The sequence below is a fragment of the Drosophila subpulchrella genome, chromosome X, assembly GCF_014743375.2.
Source record: "Drosophila subpulchrella strain 33 F10 #4 breed RU33 chromosome X, RU_Dsub_v1.1 Primary Assembly, whole genome shotgun sequence".
NCBI classification, from domain to species: Eukaryota; Metazoa; Arthropoda; class Insecta; order Diptera; family Drosophilidae; genus Drosophila; species Drosophila subpulchrella.
This window is the reverse complement of record NC_050613.1, coordinates 12,624,445-12,649,964: the sequence shown is the minus strand read 5'-3', so window position 1 is coordinate 12,649,964 and position 25,520 is coordinate 12,624,445. Positions and strand designations below refer to the sequence as shown.

Sequence of the window (25,520 nt, the reverse complement as noted above, 5' to 3'; positions counted from 1 at the left end):
CCACTTTTCACGCCCTTTCTCCTGCAGTTGTTTCTCCAGCTTTCTTTCACATACTCTGGCTTTCTTGTTTGCAGTTTGGCAGATCCGTTTTTGCTTTAAATTTGTCTGTGGAAATACACAGGGAGAAATAATCACCAAACTGTTCCAGTTAATTATATTTAAAAATCGAAAAAGTTTCGTTACCAAATTTATAAAAATATCAATTTATATTTAACACGTCAAGATTACATTTTAAAATATTATTATTTGATTTTTGATTAATTTTATGCATTCCGTTTAGGGTTAACGTTTCTATAGATAGTATTATAGCAGCTAAAAGATTTAAAAGAACTAAAGATACTTTTTTTGATGAATATATGTGCGTGTCCAGCTTAATAAAATTAGTTTTGCAACTCAAAGCACTTTAAGGCCCTAAAAATATGCACTAAATTGGGTTTACGACACGGAACTGATATCCAACGGAGCACCTCCCTGTGTGAATACGAAAGGCAATTTGAAAGGGCTTCAACTTTCTGCAGACAGCCCCCTAACCACCGCCCACAAAACCATCGCCAAAACAATGGATGTGGCTGAAGTGCATCGTAGGTCTTTGATGTCGCTGTCAGTTTGCTTAGACTGGTTTAGGTGCAAAAGCGAAAGCTAAAGCTTTTTGCCCCCAATCAATGTTCGCCTTGCAATGTCGTGTCGGGACAAAAGAAATCCTGCAGCTCCGGCAAGGATGCGGGGGGTCAAGGGTTGCGGTATGATCAAATCAGCGTGTGTATGACGTCTAAAGTTAAAAGAAAGCGGGGTGGGGAGGGCAGAGCTTAATTTCATTTTAGCCACATTGTTGCCCATGTACGTCGCAACTTACAAAAACATTTAATTAGTTTTTGTAAACATACAAAGTTGCGAGAACTGGGGGTATATATTTTCATTAAAATAATATAGTTATTATAATAGTAATATTTTATATATTATCGTTTTTCAGAAATCCTGAAAAGAGTATTTCTTTGGTCAAATTGTGAGTGTAATTTCGTTTATATCTGAACGGATTTGATGGAACTATTTTCATTACCCAGGACCCTTAAGTTCTCTTTCATTTATTTCGATAACTCATAATATCATTTGATTTTATTGAGTTCCTAGGGGGCAATTGGAGTTTTAAAGTAATAATCAAGTTGTTCTGATTCCTCATCAAGGACTTCCACTCACCGTGCAGTATCTTCTTGTCGTGATGGCCATGGCAGCGGTATCCTTGGCAGCTGCGCTTTTGCTGCAAAGTTGGGCAGTGCTTGCCACCATTTTGGGCCGCCTGCAGGATCTGGCGGTTCCGCGTCATCATCCCAGTGCCACAACTCTTGTCACATTCGCTCCAGGCACCCCAATCGCCCACCTGGCAGTCCAGCACTGAAATCGAAGAAAAGACATTGATTTGATAAGATTGGGTGCTCTTAAAACTGGTTCCATACGGCAAGTATTTAAAAATCAGAAAGTGTATATATATCAGATATGGTTTCTTATAGCTAATATGAAGCTTATATTTGATTTGGTAATTAACTGTAAGCTTAGAAATATTTCATTCTAATAGTTATAGCAAGTTTGAAGCTCATAAAAATTGATTTTAATATAATATTATTTTATTTATTGACAAAAAAAAGTGTAAGAAAGTAAATGACAAATAAAAGTATACAATATTTTCTACGTTGACTCAAATATTTTCATATTAAATCAAGCAATTCGAATGTTTTGAATTAAATAATAATTTTTTTTATATTCTAGTTTAAAATTTAAAATTTAAAATTACATATATACGCAGATGTTAGTCTTGAGTATTCCACAAAATTTAATTTTTTGAGCTGTGATAAAAGTATTGCTCTTTGAATCTTCAAAAGGAAAAAGTCTAAGCATGGTCTTCAATTGTCTTATTTGTATTATCCTTGTGAAGGACAACCATAAATCGATACTGATAGTCGCGCGTAGAAGTGAAATGCGTTAAATGAGAGCACCTCAGTGCCGCAACTTTTGCATATTATTTTGGTATGAGAGAAGTCCCGAAGTTTCCCCCAAGAATGTAAGCGGAACCAAGGCCTACAATAGACAATAGACAAGCACCCTGGCAAATTGCATTTGACATGCCCGGCACTAAACGCCCTCGCTGGTCACGCTCAAGTTTTTTAATTAAAAACGCTGCAGCAGGGGAAATTAATTAAAATCCATACGCCTTGATTGCGCTTCTCGCTGCCCAAAGCCCTGGCTTTGTGCCTCCTGCACTTGCCCCCGGCTGGCTGTTGTTAGTGTTATTCAAAGCCCCGAGTCCGAGTCCCATTTCCAGTTTAGTCCGACTCCCAATCCCCGATCCCTGACCCACTGATTCGCCAGCAAGGCGCTAATGAAGCCACAAAAAGCTTTTCACAAACGGATTGAAATTCGCCTCGGCTGCTTGCTCAGCTGTTGCATTGTGCGAAAAAATCGGAATGCTAATAATTCAGGTCAGTTTAGGATTCATTTTAAATACGCTTTCATCTAAAACGTGCTAAAATTAATATTTATTAAATCCAAATGTAATTATGCTCCACTTTAGTGGCACCTGCGTTCAACAGAAATATGTATGTCAAGGAAAACGTCAACACATTTACCACTTAATATCATGTCAGGCAAAGAAATTATATAAATTCAAATACTTATTCCTATTTATAAGTATTTTCATATATATTTATTTTGATGCCACTCACACTCCTTGCAGTTCTCATTTATATTTTCTTTTAACAAGTTATAATCGTTTCTGTATTTAATAGTTAGCCATAACTTGTTGCCGCTATTATTAATGTTCATATCTCAGCTATCCTTTAATTTAAAGCTGGCGCTTGCTTGACATTAATGTTTTCTCATGCCATGCCGCAAAACGCTGCGGAATTATCCTTCCCGCCATTTTATTTGCCTCATCGCCGGCCCCTTGGCGTTGACTGCCACAACCGGGGGGTAATTTCGCACAGTGCACAAAGGCAATTTATATTTTCATTTTCACATCGACTCCCGTCTGTAGTTGGCGCCCCATGCCATTGGCTTTTTATTGTGGCCACGCGAAATTAGGAAAAGGAAAGTCGGGGAAAAGGACGAGAGCGCCGTTCGCGAGAACAAAGCGCCAGGATAATAGAAGTAAGTGCAGGAGCTGCCGCTGCTGGCTGGGGGTGGAATAAAACTAAAGTAGTTAAAATTATGATTGCATTGGCTACGGAGCAACGGCTTTCCTTCGCACTTTCCCTGCTTTTCCCCTGCTTTGGCCAGCTTTCCCCTGTTTTCCACGACCCCCCTACGGCTGGGCGTTTAGCATATTGTGTGGGGCCCATGAATGCGAATGCGGGAGGAGTTTCGCCAAGGAGAAAGGAGTTAGGACCAGTGCGGCCAGTGCAGCCAGGTCAGACAGGTTGGGTCAAAATCAGCCATTGCATATTATATATACACATATAAAATGATGTCCATTTTTTGAAGGTATCAATCTAGGGCCCAAACCGTTGAGGCTAGAGCAACAAATTTAGTACACAATATTCCATTGGGGCAGTAAACTAACACTTAGAAAGAAAATGTTTCTAACTTGGCCCAAAAAATATCTAGGAATTAAGGAAATAATTTTTATTTACTTAATATCTTCTACAATTTAAATTCAAACGCAGTGATATTGAACTTTACTGTAAAAGATGACCAATCCCGCCAAATTCAGATCCTCAAACGCAGAGCAGCACTGATCCATCGCGACTCTGCGGCTTGTTGTGGCACTAAATGGCATTATGCTGCTTAGCAATCATGCCACTTGATTGTCGTGGTGCTGCGACAAGGAGCTGAAAATTAGATGGCCAACAGGAGCAGTAGCTGTTGCATCAGGTCCATTGCTTTCAGCCGTCGGGGTGCAGCTAGTTCAGCACTTAATACCCTCGGCCTGCTCGTCCTGTTCGTCCTGTTCGTCCTGCCACTTGCCACTTGCCACTTGAGTGCCATTTGGCTGCCCGGCCCGTCAAATTTCCCAGCCTCGCTGACCGGGCTGAAAATGATAATGAATATGGCCATGACAGTGGGAACGGAAATGGAAACGGTACTGTGATTGGGAATGATGATGGCAGTTGCTGCGCTTGATGGTTGATGGCGTTAATAGACGCATACTTTGATTTCACTCACTTTGGCCAAGGGTCATTTTAGACAACTCTCCTCGAGGAAAGCCTGGGGATTTGCATGCGAAATCAAAAAACTAATTTGCCAGCAAGGAAATGTCAGCATATTCAGATAGAAAATTGGCAAGAATTCCTGTACAAAATATAAAATTGATTAAGGAACAGAGTTCAGTCAGTAAATAAAAAAAATAATAGCATCGGGGATGAATAAAATTAATATTGTAATTGATTAAATAAAAAAAAAAATAATAAAATAACTTTAGTTTGTATAAAAGGTTGGTTAGTTTAAGCAAATATAAAAGGTCCGACAAGCCCCCTTTTCAGATATGATTTAATTAAAGGCTCCAACGAATTATATTGTTTGTTAAACTTATCAAAACATTTACTTCACTGACTATCTATACATGCCATTTATAAAGAGGGTTTGGTAGACAAAAAAACCTTTATGACTCCATCTAAAAAATCAATTGAAAATTGCAATATCTTAAGTTTTTGGTAAAGCGAACCATCGAATTTAAGCGAGGATTCTGCGGCAAAGACACAAATATTCGAGAATCGCAGCAGCTGCACTGGAACTGAGCACTTGTCAGTGCGATGTCGCTGATGCCATTACTGGATGCCCACTGCTGATGTTGCTGCTGTGCTGCTGATGTTGCTGCTTTGCCGCCGATGTTGCTGCCGTGCTGCAGGCGCTGCATTTCCTTGGGGCTCATATGTACAACATAACTCACTGTCCAAGTGCGAGTGGGTTAGGGATAGTAAGGTTGGGGGAGTGGGGAACTGGGACTGGTGCTGGTACTGGGACTCCAACTGACCAGTTAACCCGTGGGGGTTCAACACCAAGTTCCAAGGCCAGAGGGGGCGAACAACAAACGGTTGGAAACGCGTCGACGGCAACTGGAAAATGTTTGGACCACGAATTGGGGCAGCAAGCTGACCAAAACAGCACAACATCGGGCTATGGTTATTTGTGGTCAGCGAAGTAAAACAAATGGCGTCAAATGCTCATGCCGTTGTTCCAATGCACTTAAAAAAATATATATCAGCAAAATGTAGAAGAAACTATGAGTTAATCAAAACTGAAATCAATATATATATTCAAGTTAAGACTAATCGATGTTTACTTGTATTAAATGAGTTAGCCACCTAAGCAAAAGTATTCACATATTACTATACGATACATTTGACATGATATTAACTTAGGGTTAAATTTAAATACAAGTCTACTGTATAAATGGTATGAATATCAACTTTTTTCTATCATGTTTGCCATACATAAATTTAATAATTTAAGAAAGATACCTAACATCCTATGAATAAAAACTTGGCTTAGTAAAAATGTTCGTAGCTTTAAGTCCAAGCATTAAGCCTTATGGTAATCTTGATCTGTAACTTTTTGGTTCTGCTTTATTTTACATCCATTTGAAGTAATTGTAGTGCCGAAATGGTTCTTTAAGTGTGTCGCTGCTGGAGCTCTTTGTTCCGGTTTTTGGCACTACTGGCCATTGTAGTACTACATCGACTAGATGTGTGTGTTTGTGTGTGTTTCTGTGGGCCCGGTCAAGTCAAGTCAAACAATTGCTTTTGACAAAGTCAAGAGCCGCAGATAAGCAAAGAATGGCCAGTGAAATGCGGCAACAGCTGGAACTCTGCTTTCAGGCAGACTCTAATTACGTAACAAGGCAAAACCCCCCCCATGGGGTCCCTGTGCCCCCATAATCGGCTTCCGCTGCATTATCGTTATTGCCCAAAATTCTGCATAAGTCGGGGCAATTCGCACGACATTGCCTGACAGCTAATCCCGGAGAACAAAGCAGCCGGCAGTAACAGTTACTGGGCAAAGTTTCTGGGCGAAACACAGGCGAAAGTTTGCCGCTAGCACATTTCAATAACCGATATTGCCGTCGAAACCACATAGTAATAATCCTGGGGAAAGGGACTGAGATGGGGAGGCACAAACTTATTGTTTACCTGATACAAGGTACTAGAAATAGCCAAAAATATAACAGACAAAGTATGATATTATAAATACACTTAGTTCTTCCTTTAGTAGTTTCGTTATAACCGATATTGAATAAGGAACGCAATTGGGATGGAAACTTTTAGTTGAATATAATTGACAAAGTATGATGATATAACAATGTTGTTCTATATAAATTGGTATTTTAAAAATATTTCTTAGTTTTTTGTTAGGTTCAGATTTAGTTTGTAAAATATGTCATGATAAATTGTATCTAAAAAAAAATATAGAATTTAAAAACTAATAGATCTGTACTTAAAAACTGAATTTGGTTGCAATAAAGTAACACAAAATATAATTTGTATTAAAATGAATAAAAAATACTTATAATCAATAAATTTCAAGTGACTTAATTACAAAAATTAATCAATTTTCTGTCAGCAAGATATATTCTGTGTTTGCTATGCTTAAAGCGAACAACTGATCAAATTTCAAGTATTAACAGGGTAAGCCTGGTTCACAGCCCATTCCCAAGTATGTTTGTATTATGTGTCTTTCCCATCACTGATGCAGCCGCAAGAACATCGAGTGTTGTCATAACAATAACCGAAACTTGCTCCAAACACTTTGGCTTTGCAAAGTTTATCGGCAGTCAGTTGAGCAGTCCCAGTTGCTGCTGTCATCCCTCCCTTAACCCCTCCTTAACCAGCACTTTAACCGCCACCTCCTGAAAATCCCATTCCCCCTTCAGTGCCGAAGAGAATTCTCTGGCACGTGCCTCGTTGCCAAACTTCAGTAGAACCGAAAACATTTAGCCAAATATTTGCCCCCAGCCCAAGGGCAATTGCTATTCTTCATCGGCCGTCAAATTGTTTTTTAATTGTAGTGTCATAAATTCACGCAGCTAAATTCAATTACGAATTACAATTGCTGGCGATTTGGCATTCAAGATTACAATTATACGCACCCATGCACACATTTTACCAATTTCCACACGCCGTTACACACACACACATCGTCGCCATGTCCGAAAAATATTGTAATTAATATATATATACTATATGAATGTACGAGGGAGTTGGGCATTTGCCAATATGCCGAAAATTGGCCTCGTGTGCCAGCCATTCACGCAACAAATGGGAATATATTTGGCGATATATGTAGATTGCTTTTCGGGCTGCTGACCAACGTCGTATTTCATTTGTTTATGCGCAGTACGGTTTTTAACAATGTGGCAAATATTGGCGTACCACCTCAATGAATTGCCACTTTGCCAGCTAAGCAATTGGCATGGGCCCAAAAAAAAGCCGAAAGAGCCCTTTCATTACACTGGCTTACAAAATAAATGCGAGGATATGGGTGTGGCAAGGCGACTTATCGATAAATCGGGGATCAACCCTGTATATTACATTTTGTTATTAATTTTAGCTAACGTATCTATTTATCAAAATATTTATCAGCTAAGCAATTGTCGGGGGGAGAAAAAATCAGAAGAAGAATCATTACACTGGCTTACAAAATAAATACTATGATATTGTTGTGGGAAGGTGCTTATCGATAAATCGGGGATCAACCCTGTTTATTATATTTTTTTAATCGTTTAAAGCTATCCTAATAAAATTTGTTTTCTTTCTGTATATATAATAATATATAATAATATTGTACAGAATATCCGTCAATTTCCCAATTGACAAATTCAATTATGTGTGCCAAATTTGAGGGCCTTTAGTTTTTCGTTCAGTGGAAGGCAGTGAGAGGGCTTATCGATAAATCGGGGATCTACTCTGTATGTTACATTATGTTATACATTTTGAGCTTTCCTAACTATCTAACTAGAAAAATACAATTCTTTTTACTTTCTGTACCCGTAAGTGCATAATAAAATATAATAAAATTTCACAGAATTTGTGTATATTTCCCAATTGACTAATTCAATTATGTGTGCCTAATTTGAGGGTCTCTGGCTTTTCGTTCAGTGCAGGGGAATCAAGCTCACCTGCAAGCTACCGACCTTACCTAAAATGCGGCTCTGCGGCGTGTGGAAATATGAAATTAAATTTGCGGAAATAGCAGCTGCATTCTTCTTGCACTTAATATTTATGGCATAGCTGCACTTAATTAAATCCCTGACAAGCAACTAAAATAAAACTCTTTGATATGCTGCCAGCTCAGAGGGAACCCCCTTTCACTGAACTTTGTTTTCTGGACACTCCATGTGCTAAAGTATATTACTTTGGCTTGGCTTCTGGCACGACAAAGTTATAATAGCCCTTTTGCAGCAGCCAGGGTAGCGGGGGCGACGGGAAGAGAAACGGGGGGGCTGCGGTGTGCTAAAAGCGGCTCAAACACAAAAAGCCGGCATGTAAGTGGGGTGGAAAAACAGTTGCAAGCCGCCGACAACACGGCGGATACGTAACGGCTGCTGACTGTTCCAATTGCAAATGCGTGCGACTCGCTGGACGGTTGGCAATGGGTTTTTCTGAGGGGGGTTCTTAGGGGGGGTTTTTTTTAGAGGGTAGTGTGCCAACACTTAATGCAAATTACAACTCGCTAGCCACAGCTGCGGGGGCCGGGGGGTTCAATTACCTAGACGACCTCGCCACAACCTTCTTCAACGTAAAAAACAATGCTTTTTTAAATGACTATGAAAGAATGTGAGGCCAAGCAAGAATGCTTTTTAAATACTTTATGTTATTGGCATATGAAAATAGGTTTGAAATATAACGTATTATAATTATTTAAAAGTTCATTAGTCACAAAAAACTTATTAAAATTATAAAAACATTATACAAAACAGCTTAAATTACTCATATTACAACTTTTTTTATATATTTTAATTGTAATATTATAATTAGGGTAAAGGGCAATTGTATTATCCATTAATTAAACTCTTATACATTATTGCTTTCATTTTCAAAAGCAATGTTACAAGCTTTAATTTTCTGCTTGAAAGTTGCTGTTATAATATTAAAAAACTGAGGTTGGGCTTATAAAAAAACATTTAAACCTAATAAGCATAAAATACTCAACTGAAAATGATTTAATTAACTTTATTTGGCTTTATAAAAATTCTATATTAAATATTTGTTGAACCGAAGGTCCTTAGCTGACTAAATATATATGCATGTGCTGAATAAAATTCATGGGATTGAACTTGCACCATCTTTATAGCTACGAATATAAACAGATGCCAAATTTGTAGTTCAAAATTTAAAGAGCTTTTTAAAGTATAGTGCTCTGTCCCTTACAGCATGGCAATCCCAAGGCTAGAAAGTGGATATAAACAACAACAAGGTTGGGATGGAAGGTGGGTGCTGAGGTTGCAGGTGGATTGCCAAGGCCCAACTTCTGACCAGCATCCAAGGCCAGTGGTCGGAATCGCATTTGCACAATAATGAAACCTGAGCAAACATGTGCCAAACATCGATATTCCACATTTCACATTCGACATTCGACTGAGGGTGGAGCAGAACAGTATAGAATCTGTGGATTAGGTCGGCAATTACAATTTGGCTAATAGACTTGTTGGCCATGCACAAAGGCACATCTGGGGCGAAAAGCCGAAAAACTTTCACTTTGTGTGTCGAGGGCGAGTGTGCAACTAATTTGACCAACTATTGCCGCAACACGGGCCAACTACTTGGGGCTTTTGGCTACGGATCGGACTTGGACTTGGGCTCTGACCCTCCTCAATGAGCTCAGTGCGGCTCAGACCAGCTCAGAGTCCGCTCGGACCAGCTGCTCCATTTGCCGCACAAATTGTTGGCAATGGGAAGGCACCTCCTCCAAAAACTGGGATTCGGACTCGGTTTCGGTTTCGTTGTTGGGATTCGAGTGTGTGGCCTGCCGGAGTTTGCAGTTGAATGCATTGCAATGAGTTTCGGCATCAAAGACTATATCAAGTCCAGTCCCCAGTTCCCAGTCCCCAGTTCCCAGTTCCCAGCTAAACCGAATCGATACGTAGCATGAAAAATTCAAAATCGAGTGTTAACCAACCCAACCGAAAACCCAGAGGTGTCCGAATCCCATGACCTTTCACACCCGTTAGCCCAACGGACCAACGCGCCTCAATAAATGCGAATATCCCTAGGTTTGGCAGGAGTTTTCCTTTTTTGTTCGCCTCTTCGATGCCACCAGTTTGCAATCCATTAAAACAGCCAAAATTTGATCAACCATGGGGGAATAAGCTCGCGAGAACCCGATATTACATCAGAGGCCAGCGCTCCAGAAGATATTGAATCACACAACTGCGAACCAGTTTGTATAAATATGTGAATATCTGGGCTTTAACTCATGCTTTTACCGAACATTATGGTTTTACTTCACAAAACCATATTATTTCCATAGATAAAAACCATTATGTGTTAGGTTTTTATAAAAAATATAGAGGAATATTTATAAACTGGTATATATTATAAATTGCGAACTAAAGAAAGGACTGGACTTATTAGATTATAAAATATTTTATTAACATAAGTTAAACCACTTAAAATGCTGATTTATTATGAAAAGTTGTAAAGAACATTTGTAAATTTGAAATGTGTGCTTAGTTATTATTTGAAGGAACTGCAAAATACTCTTCTTAAAACATTTCCAGGTCAACAGTGAAATAGGGAAAGGAAAATCTGACCTTATATTCATACTTTTAATGATAAATGAACTAATCTTACATATAAGAATGTCTTTGTTTTCCATGGCATAGGCCATCACCTTGTTGAGTTCTTATGAACATTTTAATAGGATATTTGATAACTTGTGATTGGAATATTCCAAGAAACTACAAATGACTTTTCAAAGAACACTAATGATGTGAAGCCCAATAGTAAGTAAAACTGAGATGAACGAAACACCCCAGAGGCCTTGGTATAATAATGTCACTCCGTTGTTCTCCTTATGTGTTCCTCTTGGAATGTAAAACTACTACCTCCGGGCTCAGAACCCTCCATCTCCATTCCAGAACCCTCCACATCCACCTCCATCTCCATTCCACCCGACGACTGCAACTTAGTGTATTGAACCCGAGTGGGGGCTGCTACAAAAATGTTCAATTTGTTGCAGACAATTGACTTTTATGTTCCCAGGATTCTGGATTCTGGGTTCTGGGCACTCGGCTCTGGATCCTGGACCCTGGATGCGGATGCGAATGTGGCACTGCCTCCTTGGCAATGGCTCTTCCCCCTGGCTGGTCATCAAATTGAGCAGTAAAATCGACAAAAGCCGAAAGGGTTGTGCAAATCATTATTGCTATTATTACGACTATTACAAGTTGGTTCAGCTTCTGCAACCACTTATTGGCGAGCTATGAATGCACGGTGGAAAAAATCACATAAAGAAGTTTAAAATCTTATTTTCCAACCTAATCAAGACACAAAACTACGGTTTAACCTAGACCCTTACCTTCATATAGAGGGATTCACAAGCGACAACTTGAATTGACTGATTTTCGATGATATTTTTGCTCAGTGCCGAAAGGGCCTGGGTGGAATATACCAAGGGTATAAATTATTTTGGGGCACATAACACTCACTGAGCTCGCATAAATTTGATTGGACTTTTAGGTGTTCGAGGGGACTTCGGGATCCAGATCTGTAATGCATTGATTCGGGCTGCTGCTGCGGGCATAAATAGGTTATTAATACAAACCCTTTTGCTGTGAAAAAGAGGGAATCGTAACCGGTATGCAAAGCAGCAGAAAAGTGTGCAAATAAGCGGGGTTCTGATGGCTCTGGCCATTCTCCCTTCGCTTTATGCAGCAACATGCGTTGGCGGATCCACAACCAGATCCAGAGAATAACCAGATACATTTCGCATTTATCCCCCTCCGAAAAGAGACAATTTACTCCCCCCCATTCCCCTTAATATTTGGGCTCAGTTTATTTGCCTCGGTGCGGTTACGGCAAATTGATTTTTATGCGCTCAATTTATGTATTTCCCAAGCATATTTCCCAACGAGCACGCTCCATATTCAAAAACGTCCACCGCAGCAGCAGCAGCAGCACACTTTTGTGGGCCACTGTCACCGGCGACAGTGGCAGTCAAAAGTAATCGACTGGCCAAATCGACTGGCAGAACTACAAGGTCCTTGCAGCCTGGACTCGTCCAATCAATTGACTGTAAAATGTTTCAAAGTTAGTGCAGGGCAGGGGCTTGTGTAAATGTCTTGGGGACACTACAGCTGTTGAAGAGGAAATTACTCTATAATTATTTCCTCACCGATTCAGTTGGGTGATTTTAACTAATGACAAAAGCGGTTTTGTAGGGCATTAAAGTGTCAGGAATATGGCTTGTAAAATTTAATTACTTAAAGTTATGAGAGAAGAATCTTTAAGCATAACTGAAAATGTCTCTTTCTTCTGCACAATTGTGTATTTATTTTTGGGTAAACTTAAATCCCTGCCTCTGAGCGGCCATAAACATACTGTACTCTCGGTCGGCCCCTGAATTGTTAATGGAGGGTCAAGCCCCAGTCAATAACCACTGTGCCACCGAGCCACTGGGTTTGCTTTTTCCAGCGCTGACAGGCGGTGCAAGACAAACGATTTGCATAGAAATAACCCAAACAAGGGGCATTCTACACTCAAAAAAATTAGTGAGAATTTTGTAATAATATTATTCGGTAAAAATCAATAAATTAGTCAAGTCTTGGAACATAAAACTACCATTTCTAGGACATTTACAAGTAGATTAGTAATATAAGATTTGTAAACAATTCTATCATCATAAAAATGATACAGAAAATGAAGTGTATTTTTTAAAAATTTTCAAAAACTCTAAGTATTTATGTTATGTTAGTCTTAGTAGGAAGAAAAGAATACAAAATAAAATAAATTAAGAATTCCCATAATCTAATCATATATTCTTGCTGTGTAGGGCATAGGGGTTATTGTAGGCGGTGTGTTTTTTGGCTGGCCGCAGGCCAAGTGTTCCCCAATAATTTTTCGATGGCCAGGAGCCGCTGCGCCCCCTAAAAACCCACAGTTATGAAACATTTATGCCGGGACTGGACTCGTTGGGTATCCTCACATTCTGCACCTTCCTCCCAAACACACCCATCGGCACCCCATCCATTGTTCTAATAAAAAGCACAACAAATTGTCGACGGTCGACGGGCATAAACAAAAAACAAAAAGATGGCATGGAAAAGTAGCAAAAAGGGCGGTGAAGGACCCAAGGAGTAAAGGATCCACTCGCAGTCGCTGGAAATTGTTGCTCTTTGTGTGCGATGGACACTAACAAGCCGCAGAAGGGTACCGACTGAAGGACGAGGGCTGAAAGGCTGGGTTTTGCATGTCAGTTGAATCATTTTTCTGCTAATGAAGAGCCCAACATGTGCCCAGGCCCCCCATCTCCTCATCTCCGGCAACTGCCACTTGCCATAAAGTCCCTCCATCGCATTATAAACGGAAAAAAAATGTTTGTACAATTGCCAATTGACAGTGGAGCGGAGTGCGGAATGAGGGGCAGCTGGCACGAAACTTTGACATATTTGCCAAAGGGATGGTCGCATACGAAAAGGCACTGTGGAAAGGCCAAAGAGGCTTAAAAAACATACGGGAACCTGCAAATACAGCCAGTGCAATAACGCCCAATGAAATAAGGCCCAGTGAAATAAAGCCCATTCTGATAAAATAAATATTATACATTTTAAAAGTATATACCAATTTAATATCTACTATTTCTAAGACTTTGATATATTAAGAACATCTTAGTTTAAAGGAAACAACTTTTGGCTGCCAGTGTATGTGGATTAGTTTTTCCATGGTGCCCTTTGCCGCCTCACCATCCTTTTTCCGGCAGTTTTGATTATGAATTTTGGTTGCTTGTTAGTTGGGAAATTGTTAAGCAATTTAAATTTGCTGAGCTAAAAGCTTAATGGTGGATGGCTAAAAGGAAGATCGAGTGGGTGGTGGGCTGCTCTGCTTACATACCTGGCCATTGATGACTTAACCAGGTGACCGACAAAGCCAACACAATCAGGGGGAAGGGGGAAGGGGGTGTGGGGTGTGGGGTGTGGGGTTACGGCGGCGTTGACTTTATTGATTTTTATGCCTCACTGGACTCTCACCCACCTACGTATGTATGTACATTGTACAATATACCCACCACGCCCCCTTTGGGGACATTTTCCCGTGGGTCTTGCGGACTCAACCCTTTGCTAAACATTTCGTTTTATGCCACCGCTGGCCGTTGCTCTATCTGCCGCCATTTTATGTCGGCCGGCTGGCAAAATGTCATGCTATTTCTGACCCAACATGCCACATTTTTATTTATGCATGCTCCGGCACCCAGGCCACAGAAATCCAGAAAACAGAAGGCCGGAGGCCCCGAAGTTCCGAAACAACCACCATTTATGTGGCCACAACTGTACCCCTGTTATGGAGCAGGGCTGCGCCATCGAGCGATAAATATCGACAGCGATCGAGCGTTACGCCCGAGGTTAATGTATCGCAATAATCGAGCAATCAATCAGGAGCACCAAGCACTTGCTGGGTATTCGGCTGGTCGAAACCCCGCTCCAAAAGGCCAATTCCTTCCGCCTGTGATTTATTAAACTTTTCAACACTTTTACGTGTACTACTAGCCGGCATAGAAAGTGCAGTTGGTTGAATGGAGTTGGAGACTGAGTAAATGTGTATAAATGAATGAATGTGTGTGTGGTTTAGCGAGGACTTGGCTGCAACTCATTCATATTCATTTGCTGTAAACATTTTGCCCGCTTCTCGCAGTCACTTGGGGCCAGTTGACAAGAGCGGGTGGACTTTGAACCCCCTTTCTTCAGACACTCACTGAGGAAAAAGAAATTAAGAAAGTGAAAAGTCAACTAATTCCATTTTAAAAACTCTTAAAATTACTTCTGAAATATTTAACAAAGTTTTTTAGCAGAAAGATATTTGTATCGGTCCTATTAGGAGGGGTTGATAAATATTTTCGAGATGTAACTATTATTGAAAAACCAGGCTTGGAGATTAATTCGATTTTGGTTTTTTTTTATCTTAACATTTTACACTTTTTGAATTTCTATTGCCGAAATCGATTCTAGGTAAACACCTTTATAACAGTTGGAATATGGATATTATAGCCTTAGTAGTATGGGATCTGGTTACGATTCTTTACATTTTCACTAGAGTTCTATATATTTATATAGATCATGTATTTTTATTTTTTTTTTACTATGCTATATGTATATTTTTTTATTCGCAGTGCATGCTATAAATATCCAACGGATTTAATAAGCCGGAAAATTGAGATTGAGAGAAGCCGAAAAATCACAAGTCAAATTTGTTTGACCAAACAGTGTGTTCTCTTTGCCTCGCATGGCAATTTGTTGTTATTACGATTTGGTAACGGCTGCTACTTTGGCGAACTATGTTAGCTTCATATTCACACCCACGTGTGCTGGCATTTTTGGTCATTACAATCGTAAATTATTTTATTTGCTACTAATTGCAGTTCACAAAATGCCAACCAAAAAAGAAGGGGAAAAGGAAGGGGATATTTGCACAGCCGCTGTGGCATTTATTGCAGCTCATAAAGCAATTAATCCGAAAGAGAGAAGGCCCCGATCCCGATCCGGATCCGTATTCCCCATCCCAACCAGTGAAGGACAGAAACCAATGGGCACTGGGCAGTGGGCAGGGGTCAAAGGCCAAAGCCAAAGCCCTGCTAACTAACCGGGTCAGCGTCCGTTGCCACTCGCTAATAGTTGGTGCTGGCCATTTCCAGGGGATTAGCGGCCATGTCGAACCACCAAAAAATCCACACACACAACCCAAAGACCCCCAAAACCCACCAAAACCCCCGCCGAATCACACCGAAAAGCCCGGGGTGCGTGGGTGGATAATTGTCAGCACTTGCCATAGACCAATAACGAGGAATCCAATTGAAAGCCGGAGCCGGACAGCTGGAACCGAATCGTTGAGCTAACCACATGTCCACAAATGGCATCGTTTGGTTTTGTACTGCAAAAAATCACAGAACTCAAACGAACGAAAAATAGATCCATATAAAAACCACATAGTGTTTCATAAGAAATCATTAAAAGTATAACAATCCATTAAAAAAAATTTTAATAAATATATTCTACACTATCCTTTAATACCACAATCAATTTCAGATAAAAACATTTCCCGGCCCAACTACCGTTCGATTGAATTTACCTTTACATATCACTTTTTAATTACAATATCTGTTATTGTAACGCCATTTGAATATTAATTTCGCTAATTGAGATATTCCGAATCCCGAATATTTTTTCGGAACTTAACCGAGCTCAAGTATTCGCAAAACCAAGGGGATTTTCTTTGGCGTTTTTGCCACCGCTTGTAATGACTGCAAACATTTCAATTTCAATTCAAGTTTTAATTGCTTGTAAAATTGTGTTTTTGCTGGTTTTTTTTTGGTTTGGCCCCCCAGCTATTGCTTTTAGATATTTTGTCGTTTTTCCCACTTTTTTTTTTCGTAACTCCACTTTGTTTTGGTTTGTTTTCGCTGCTGGCTGACCAACAAACAAATACAAACCTTTGGCCCAAATGAAACCAATTTCCGGAATGTCCATGTGCATTTGTAGTTGTGTCCCCTGTCCGAGTGTGAGTGACACAGTGTGCCTGTGTGTGTGTGTGTGTGTGGGTTTATCTAGCTCCGTGTGGCTGTGTTTGTATAGCGTGTTTGTTGGTGGCATTCAAATGGTCGCTTTACATTATGCAAGCAAATTTGTTCAAAATTAGTTGGAATTGCTTTTCCACCAACGGTTCGTTGTTGGCCAAATAAAGGGGGCACGGGGACACCGGATTAGGTCTAGTGTTGATGAGCAATCAGTGTTCTGGATCAATGCCAGTCGACCTTTTTTGGAAGTCCTACCATATCTGCCAGCTTGACTTTGCATCTGGGTTCATTCACTTAGCATAGATAATTCATAAAATTAATTAATTAACCATTCGTTTCATTGAGTTTGATAAAATATATGTACAATTATATTAACCCTGCTTAAGAATACTGCTTTTAAATAGATATTTGTAAGCTGTCAAAAGAAAGGGGAATGCTTAAAACACCATGAAGAGTTTTTAAAAAATTACAGAAAATGTTATGTTTGTAAATTTAATAATCAAAAAGATGTTATGGTCCATAAAATAAATAAATTAATAATTTATTATATAAATACTGAGATCTTTTATACAGAAATAACATAATTTCCTTAATAATACTAGTCCCCCTTCCATAACTCGTTTGAAAATGTTTAAGAAATATGGTAACCAAAAAGTATGCTATACAAAATTCCTAAGTCCAAGAAGTATGCTATAAAAATTGTTATGCAGAAGCTAGGGTTTCATGTTTAAACAAGCCGTTACTCCTATGTATCAGTATTTTGCAAAAATGCATACAGTCCTTTGTTATTTGAAAGACATCGGAATTATTGATATATTTTTTGTGCGTGCCTAAATCACCTACAGATGCCTATTCGCCCCCGAGTTTTGTTATCAATTGTGCGAGGGACACGTTGTTTATGGCGTTTACATTGCTCGTATCACTCACACAAAGCGCACACCATCGCATGTCCACACACACGTATGTACATACATGGACAGGGACATTTAGGAGTGTTTACATTCTCACTTTGACATTTGATTTCGCTTATCGGGAAGCATGTTGGCCCACCATGAGGACCATAAAAAATGTCGCCTATGGAATACGAAGGCCGGAGAGTGTAAACAAAGCAAAAGAGGACGAAGAACGATGGAGAAAGGAGAAAGTAGGATGGGGCAGGGCGGAAAGGTCCTGAAACGCTAAAAAGAAGCATCAACAAGCGACCGATTTGTTGTTGTCTGTTGAAGTCTGGTTGGTCCTTCGAGCCGAATATTTCAGCACACGTCGTTACCTCTTCCGTACATCCCGGCTTTTCCCGATTTTCCCCATCCATCCTTTAGGTATTTCTTGTGTCTTCCTTCTATTTTTTTTGGGCTTAAATATGCTTCAATAGCTTTTAGCATTAAATTTAGACTTTTATGTGTTTATTTGCTTTGCACGTTTCATTTTGCCGGCACTTTGTCTTTGCATTGCTTTTGACCTCCATCCTCCTGGGCTTTTCCCCTGACTTTCTCCGCCATTTCTCCCATTTTCCGCTGTCCATGGACGGCCATGTCCCTTTTTTTCCGGCCACATTTCGGCCCGACTTTGTATGTGTCCGTGTAAGTTTTATTTAATACGACAAATGGCCTGTAACTGGGGTTTAAATAAATGTAGCCAACATCCAAGTCATGCCCCCACAAGCGAATAAGAGTATGTATTTTATATATATGCTGTACATATGTACATATATGCACTTGATTTCAGTTGATATACTTAGTGCGACAGGCATATCTGCGCCATCGATCGTTGAAAAGGCCTACGGAGCGAATAAAATTTTCATTTTTATGTAGCTGCAAAGCGTAAGGAGCAAATTTTCCAGCTGCGATACCGGGAAAAGGTCCTTCGGTGAAAAGGAACCGAACGGATGCCCTGACCCGAGACATTGAGCTGTGAAGAAGTGCCTGGGACTGCTGCATATAACGACTTTTATATGACACTATTTTATAGGGAAATTGTATGGCAACAAAATAACAGCAACGTCTTGAATTTCATAAATGTTGCAAATTGTATAAAATGAATTTAAAACGAACACTGTGCCTTAAAGAAATTAAACTATTTTAGCACTATTGTAGTAAAGAGAAATGTATTAACTCAACTAAGCTCTCAAATGTACATAAATTAAACAAAACATCTCTTGAGTGGGTATTAAAGATGTCTATTCTGCATCATATTTCTATGCCACTTATAGAGCAATTCTGAGCACATAATAGTCAGGGACTTCCGTTTCGCTCCATCGGACAGCATCAGACAAACTCAGGCAACTCGATGACACCTTCACTAACAAGCTGCATTCAAATGCAAAATGCTCAGCCCAACTCTTTCCAACTCTCTACTCAAATGGGAAATATTAGGTATGGATAGAACACCATGGCCTCGGGCGAACCGAAGACTCGACTTATGTTTAGCTCTAATTGCACTTGCAGCCCGAGGAACTTTCTCGGAGAAAGTGTCCGATTTCAGCGGCTTCTTTTAATTCCTGCCAGCCAGGAAAATGTAGAGAGACTGCAAAGTAGACATCGAAGTGTGCACTTGGAAAATTAAGTAATATCTTGTATATATAGGAAATTGGAAAAATAATTGTTTTCAGCGAATACAGTTTCAACTAAATAAATTTTTTATGCATTCCTCTATGTAACAAAATAAAAATGTAGAAACCTTATGATATTATTTTTAAAATGATTTAGAAAAAAAAATAAAATGGGCATAAATAAATAAATATATATAAGCTAAATGTTTATTTAAAGCACTAAGAAATACCAGTTCATTAAGGGAAAATTTTTTTAAACTCATTATCGCTAATCTGCATACTTATTCTGCGGGCTGGCGTGTTTTCTTTCAGTGCAGCTAGACTAAAAGCGTCAGTTTTGGGTCTTAACAAGAAAACTTTTAGCGCGGTTTTTCGGCTTCATTCGTTTTCATTCATTTCGCACTGTCCCAGTCCCTTTTTGCCAGCTTTTTCCCAGCTTTCCCTGCTTATCCACTCGATCTGTGTGGTTTGTTTGTTTGCTGGCCTCTGACGCTGCAAGCGAAATGAATTTTATATTGAAATAGTTTTAGACGGCTATTGGCGCCTTCCTTTTTTTTTTGGGAGTAAGGGGCGTTGGAGTGGGCGTGGCCGGAGACCATTTAGCACATTAAGGCCGCGAAAGGATTCCCTTTTCGCTACGGCAAATTCGAATAGTTTTCTTCGGTATTCTCCCATTTGAATGGGAATCGTAGCAAAGTGGAAGTGAAAAAAAAGCGGGTTCTTTTTTTTTTGGGTTTTTCGGCTATTCGGTTTCGAGTGTTGGGTGTTGGCCCCGGGTCACTAAGTCCATTAACGTGCGGTTTTAATTACGTGTCCATTCCGCTTTTGTGTCATATTTCTGGCTCGTGGCACGTATTGCGTTGCTTAAAGAGATTAAAAGCGGGTTTGATTTGCATAAAAATTGTCTGCATGCTTTTAGACAAGGCGAACCGGGCCAACAAAAAATACAGCAAGAGGACCAAAAATACGTGGGACAAAGGCCAGAGACAAAGGGCGCAAAAAAGCGTAGGAAACGCCGAAACAGAGGCGGAATCTGAATCTGAATCTGAAGCCGAATCAGCAACAGAGAAACTTTTCACCCGATAAAAGTTTTAGCCACCCGACATCTGCATCGCAACTTGGCAGCTGTATCTGAATCCGTATCTGTATCTGTATCTGTATCTATATTCCTATTCCCATTCGTATCTGTTTTTGGCCGTTAACGTTCCGTGTTCTGTGTTTTGCATCTGTCATTTCAGCGCGTGCGGATAAGCCGGCCTAATTCCGAGCCAACTCAAACAAATCGAGTTGGGGAAATGCAAATCCAGGCGCCGCATTAGAAATGAGCTGCCCAGTCCGATATCTCACATCTGAAATCCGAAGTTAATTTTTTTTTAAACAATCTCATGCTTTTTTGAGAAAAATAGAATAAATAAAAGAACAAGGCTTGGATGCCAATGGATTGGAAATTAAATAACGAGCTCATCGAGGTACTACATTTCTTGCTTGCTATGCTAACGATCCCTATCACTTTAAGGAAAATTTATTTTCTGACTTTCGAATTTTTTGTAACTACATCATTTTTTGCGCAAAATGGCAACAATGCAAAGTTTCTAGGATTGAATGCCAATGGATTGGAAATTGAAAGACGAACTCGGCGAGGTTTTACATTTCTGATTCCGACCATTATTTGCATCGTGGTAGCAAAAACACTAATTGGTGCATAAAGGTTATTTTGCGCAAAAGGGCAACAATGGAAAATTACTAGGTTTGAATGCCAATATATTGAAAATTGAAAGACGAACTCGGCAAGGTATCACATTCCTGATTGCGACCATTATTCGCATCGTGGTAGCAAAAGCACTAATTAGTGCATAAGGTTTATTTTGCGCAAAATGGCAAAATTTAATCATTTCTGGGTTTGAATGCCAATGGATTGGAAATTGAAAGATAAACTCGACAAGGTATCACATTTCTTATTCCTACCATTATTTGCATTGTGGCAGCGAAAACACTGAATATTTAGTTCGGAAAATGGGATTTTGATTTTAATCAAATTAATTTTTTCCTATGAAGTTTTGCCAAATCAACGAGGACAGCTTAAGGATCGACTGTTTTGAGCAGCTTGCTTCCTATGGAAACGATCTCCATCACTTTTGGGATAATTTCATTTTTGACAAGTTTTCTCATTTTTTGGGCATTATGTTTATGGTGAAAAATGTGAAAAATTAAAAGTTTTCAGGTTTGATTGCCAATAGATTGGAAATTAAACAACGAGCTCAACGAGGCATAACATTCCTCGATCTGACGTTTATTCTTCATAGCAGCCAAAAAACTGATTTTTTAAGGCGTAAAAATGGGATTCAGATTTAAGTCAAAATTCGAGATTCAGATTTTGGTCAAAAATACGATTTTCTTACTCGTTTATTAATCGTAGCTTGGCCAAATCAAGTCGTATAGCAAAAAGACCGACTGTTTTGAGCAGCTTGCTAAATATGCTAACGATCCCTATTACTTTAAGGAAAATTTATTTTTTGGCCAATTTTCGCATTTTTTGTAAGGGTTTCCATCATCTTTTTTTGCGAAAAATGGCAAAAATGAAAAATTTTCAGGTTAGAATGCCAATAGATTGGAAATTAAACAACGAGCTCAACGAGGTATGACATTCCTCGTTCTGACTTATATTTTTGTTAAGGCAGCCAAAAAACGGATATTTTATGGCGAAAAAATGGCTTCAAATTTTCGTCAAAAATACGAGATTCAGATTTTTGTCAAAATTGCGACATTTTTTTCGGTTATTCCATCGTAGTTTAGCCAAATCAAGTCGTTCAGCAAAAAGACCGACTGTTTTGAGCAGCTTGCTAAATATGCTAACGATCCCTATCACTTTAAGGAAAATTTTTTTTTTCGCCAATTTTTGGATTTTTTGTAAGGGGTTTCATCATCTTTTTTTGCGAAAAATGGCAAAAATGAAAAATTTTCAGGTTAGAATGCCAATAGATTGGAAATTAAACAACGAGCTCAACGAGGTATGACATTCCTCGTTCTGACTTATATTTTTGTTAAGGCAGCCAAAAAACGGATATTTTATGGCGAAAAAATGGCTTCAAATTTTCGTCAAAAATACGAGATTCAGATTTTTGTCAAAATTGCGACATTTTTTTCGGTTTTTCCATCGTAGTTTAGCCAAATCAAGTCGTTCCGCAAAAAGACCGACTGTTTTGAGCAGCTTGCTAAATATGCTAACGATCCCCATCACTTTAAGGAAAGTTTATTTTTTGGCCAATTTTCCCATTTTTTGTAAGGGGTTCCATCATCTTTTTTTGCGAAAAATGGCAAAAATGAAAAATTTTCAGGTTAGAATGCCAATAGATTGGAAATTAAACAACGAGCTCAACGAGGTATGACATTCCTTATTCTGACTTATATTTTTGTTATAACAGCCAAAAAACTGAATTTTTAGGGCGAAGAAATGGCTTCAGATTTTGGTCAAAAATACGAGATTCAGATTTTTGTCAGAAATACGATTTTTCTTTCCCGCTTATAAATCGTAGTTTGGCCGACTGTTTTGAGCAGCAAGCACTGAAATATTATCGACCTTCTGTAGTTGGCAAGAGGAAAGATAACTTTTGAACGGGATACTGAAGCCGAACATGTTTCGGGTGGCACGAAATAAAAACTGGCGCTCCCGTTTCCGTTTCCGCATCCTCCGCCGCTTCCGTTTCCGCTTCCGTTTCCGCATCTGCTTGTGCTTCTGCTAACCCCCAGCCCATCGGCCGACATCCATTCCTTTCGCACTCGCTCTTGGTCTCGCCCGCATTTGGCTAGCATTTGGCTCATTATTTATTTTCAACTAATTAGCGGTTTTTTGCAGCTTTCGCCGCTGTCATATTCATTTTCTGCAGCCCTGAGCCAAGTCAGCATTTTCGCAGCAGTTTCGCAGCGGAGACAAAAGCGTTTCGCGGGTTATCAACTGAGCACACACAGATATACTCGTGTTTCCAGTGTGAGTGCGTCCCCGGTGAGTCATGTTACTAATTAGTTGCGGATATGTGCGACAGCCTCACACGGATACAGATACACGGATACACGGCAGAACGAACTTTGCAGCGCTTTGGGAGCTAAGCGTGACTCAACGCACCGCCTTTAGGTAACCTCACCCTTTTTTCCACGTTTCTGAATATTAAATAATATTTGCAGCAGCCATAAACTAAACGCAAAACTTTGCTGAAACGACATTGCGCATACGCCGCATTGTCTGCGCCCCCAAAAGGCACTTCTCCTCACACACACACACACACACACAGGTCGTTCCAGGAACCATTCGCTTTCAATTTCTGAAATTCTATCACTTTATAATGCGAAATTAAATACCAATCAAATGGGGATCGTATCCGCAAAATGATACAAACACTTTTATGTCGCTATAGTTGCCTGCTTTGCCTTCGATTCTGTCGTCCTTGGTTACCGTTCGCTTGTCAAAATTATGTTTTAATAGGCAGTCTATTAAGTTGAAAAGTTTTCCGTACCGCAAGATGAGCCGGGTCAATGGCCTCCTCATAGACAGAATAGCCATTTGCCAACGCCTTCTCACGGCCCTGCTCATCTCACTTCCGGTTTTTTCGCCGGAAAGCAGAAAAAACGCCGGAACCTTAAATCGATTTGTGCTGATTGCCGGGGGCAAACGCAAGTGATACCTAAAAAATATTTCCAGGAACTGTTTTTAAGCCTATTACAAATAATCCTCAATGATTTTGCAAACAGTAATTGATTTAGTGGGAATGATGTAAAAGAAGTCTAAGTTAAATATTTTATGTAAATACCTAAATTGATTGTCTTTTGTTTAATGCTTAAAATGCCTGGTAACAAATAATCAATCAAAACTAAAGTTAATATATCAAAGTATTGTATGAGGGCTTTGGTTTTTTAAAATTATGTAAATTACTATTTTATACTGTTTTTAATATTTTAAATATTTTTTAGAGAACAACTTTTAACTTATTTAAATTTTAAATTTTACATTTAACAATTTAAAAAGGATTGAGACCACGAAAAACATCACCATCACCTTGATAAGGGTATTCTGTTCTCTTCGTTGAATGTTGAACTTTATTTTCAGTTGCTTGTAGTTTTCTGTCTAGGAACTTCCGAGTTATGTAAGTTTTCTGCAAGTGTATTTAGATCGCTGCTGATAAACAAATGCATTAGACTTGCATGTTTTTGGCTGCCGCCGCTGGCGTTGCTTAATTTTAATTAATAGTCAGCTTCGGCCCCTTTCTCGTGCGCCCCTGACTACACCCCCCCCCCTTTCGACCGTTGTGTGGGTAATGTGGTCGTCGTGTCTGGGTTAGACCGCAAATGCAGACGCTCGAGGTTGGCCTGAGCTTTTAAACAAGTTGCAATTGTAGTTGGAAATGAACCTAAATGGCAACCCCTTTTTCGCCAGCCCTGAACGCGTCAATTGACACTCTAACCTGTGAAGAAAAAAGATCAAGAGGGGAAGGGAGGGCTAAAGAGCAAAGTAATCGCGTTTCGTTGCCACTGCCCATTTCCGTTTCCGCCCGCGCTTATGACGTTAAGCTCCCTCTGCCTGAAAAGCCCCTGGAAATCGGGGCTGGGCGACAGGACGTGAGGCTACAATTCAGCTGGGAAATCAATTCGGAATGCCCGCTCGCCCTGGCAACGCCTTTGTGCGCGTTTTCTATGCCATTAAAAAATTATTTCACTTTATATCTTAATTAAATTTCGCGTTGTTTTGCGGCGCTTCGTGTCTGAGCGCCCCCAAATCGCCACCAAACACCGCTCGGTGCAAAGTAAAGTAAATTAAATTAATGTTTTGTAATCTGATAAAGCCAGCCAAAAATAACAAAACAAAATGCGCCATTAAATGGCCAACAAATGAAGCCGAGTCCGGCGCAAAAAAAAAATGAGACAAAAACCCGAATAGATGTATATATTCTTGCTGGATGTTTTGGGCAAGTTTTTCCCTCATCTGGGTCCCTGACGAATGTCCAACATTAGGCACCATTTGCCAAAAACTACGGATAGAGATATCCACAAAGCCGGAGCGATGAACTGAATCCGGGTAGTTGTGTTGGGATCTAATCAATGCCAAATGTCCATGACGTTGGCTCATTAAATTAGCTCGGAATATTGAAAATCCCAAAGGGGACCCTGACCACACGGAGCTTTAAAGCTATATAATATATTTAACTATTCAGCTGGAATATCCCGCAAGATTTGTGGAATTTCTGGACCATCTCGGTGTCGTAGTACCAAGCCACTT

The 25,520-nt window shown here is 39.6% G+C and overlaps 1 protein-coding gene across 1 annotated transcript in view; it reads right to left on the bottom strand.

The window, feature by feature from the left end:
* LOC119556912 overlaps window positions 1-25,520 on the bottom strand; it is an 88,145-nt gene that overhangs the window by 21,492 nt on the left and 41,133 nt on the right. Inside the window, exon 3 of the mRNA XM_037869399.1 lies at window positions 1,195-1,389. Within this exon, the coding sequence (XP_037725327.1) occupies window positions 1,195-1,389 (195 nt within the window). The remainder of the gene's footprint in view (window positions 1-1,194; window positions 1,390-25,520) is intronic.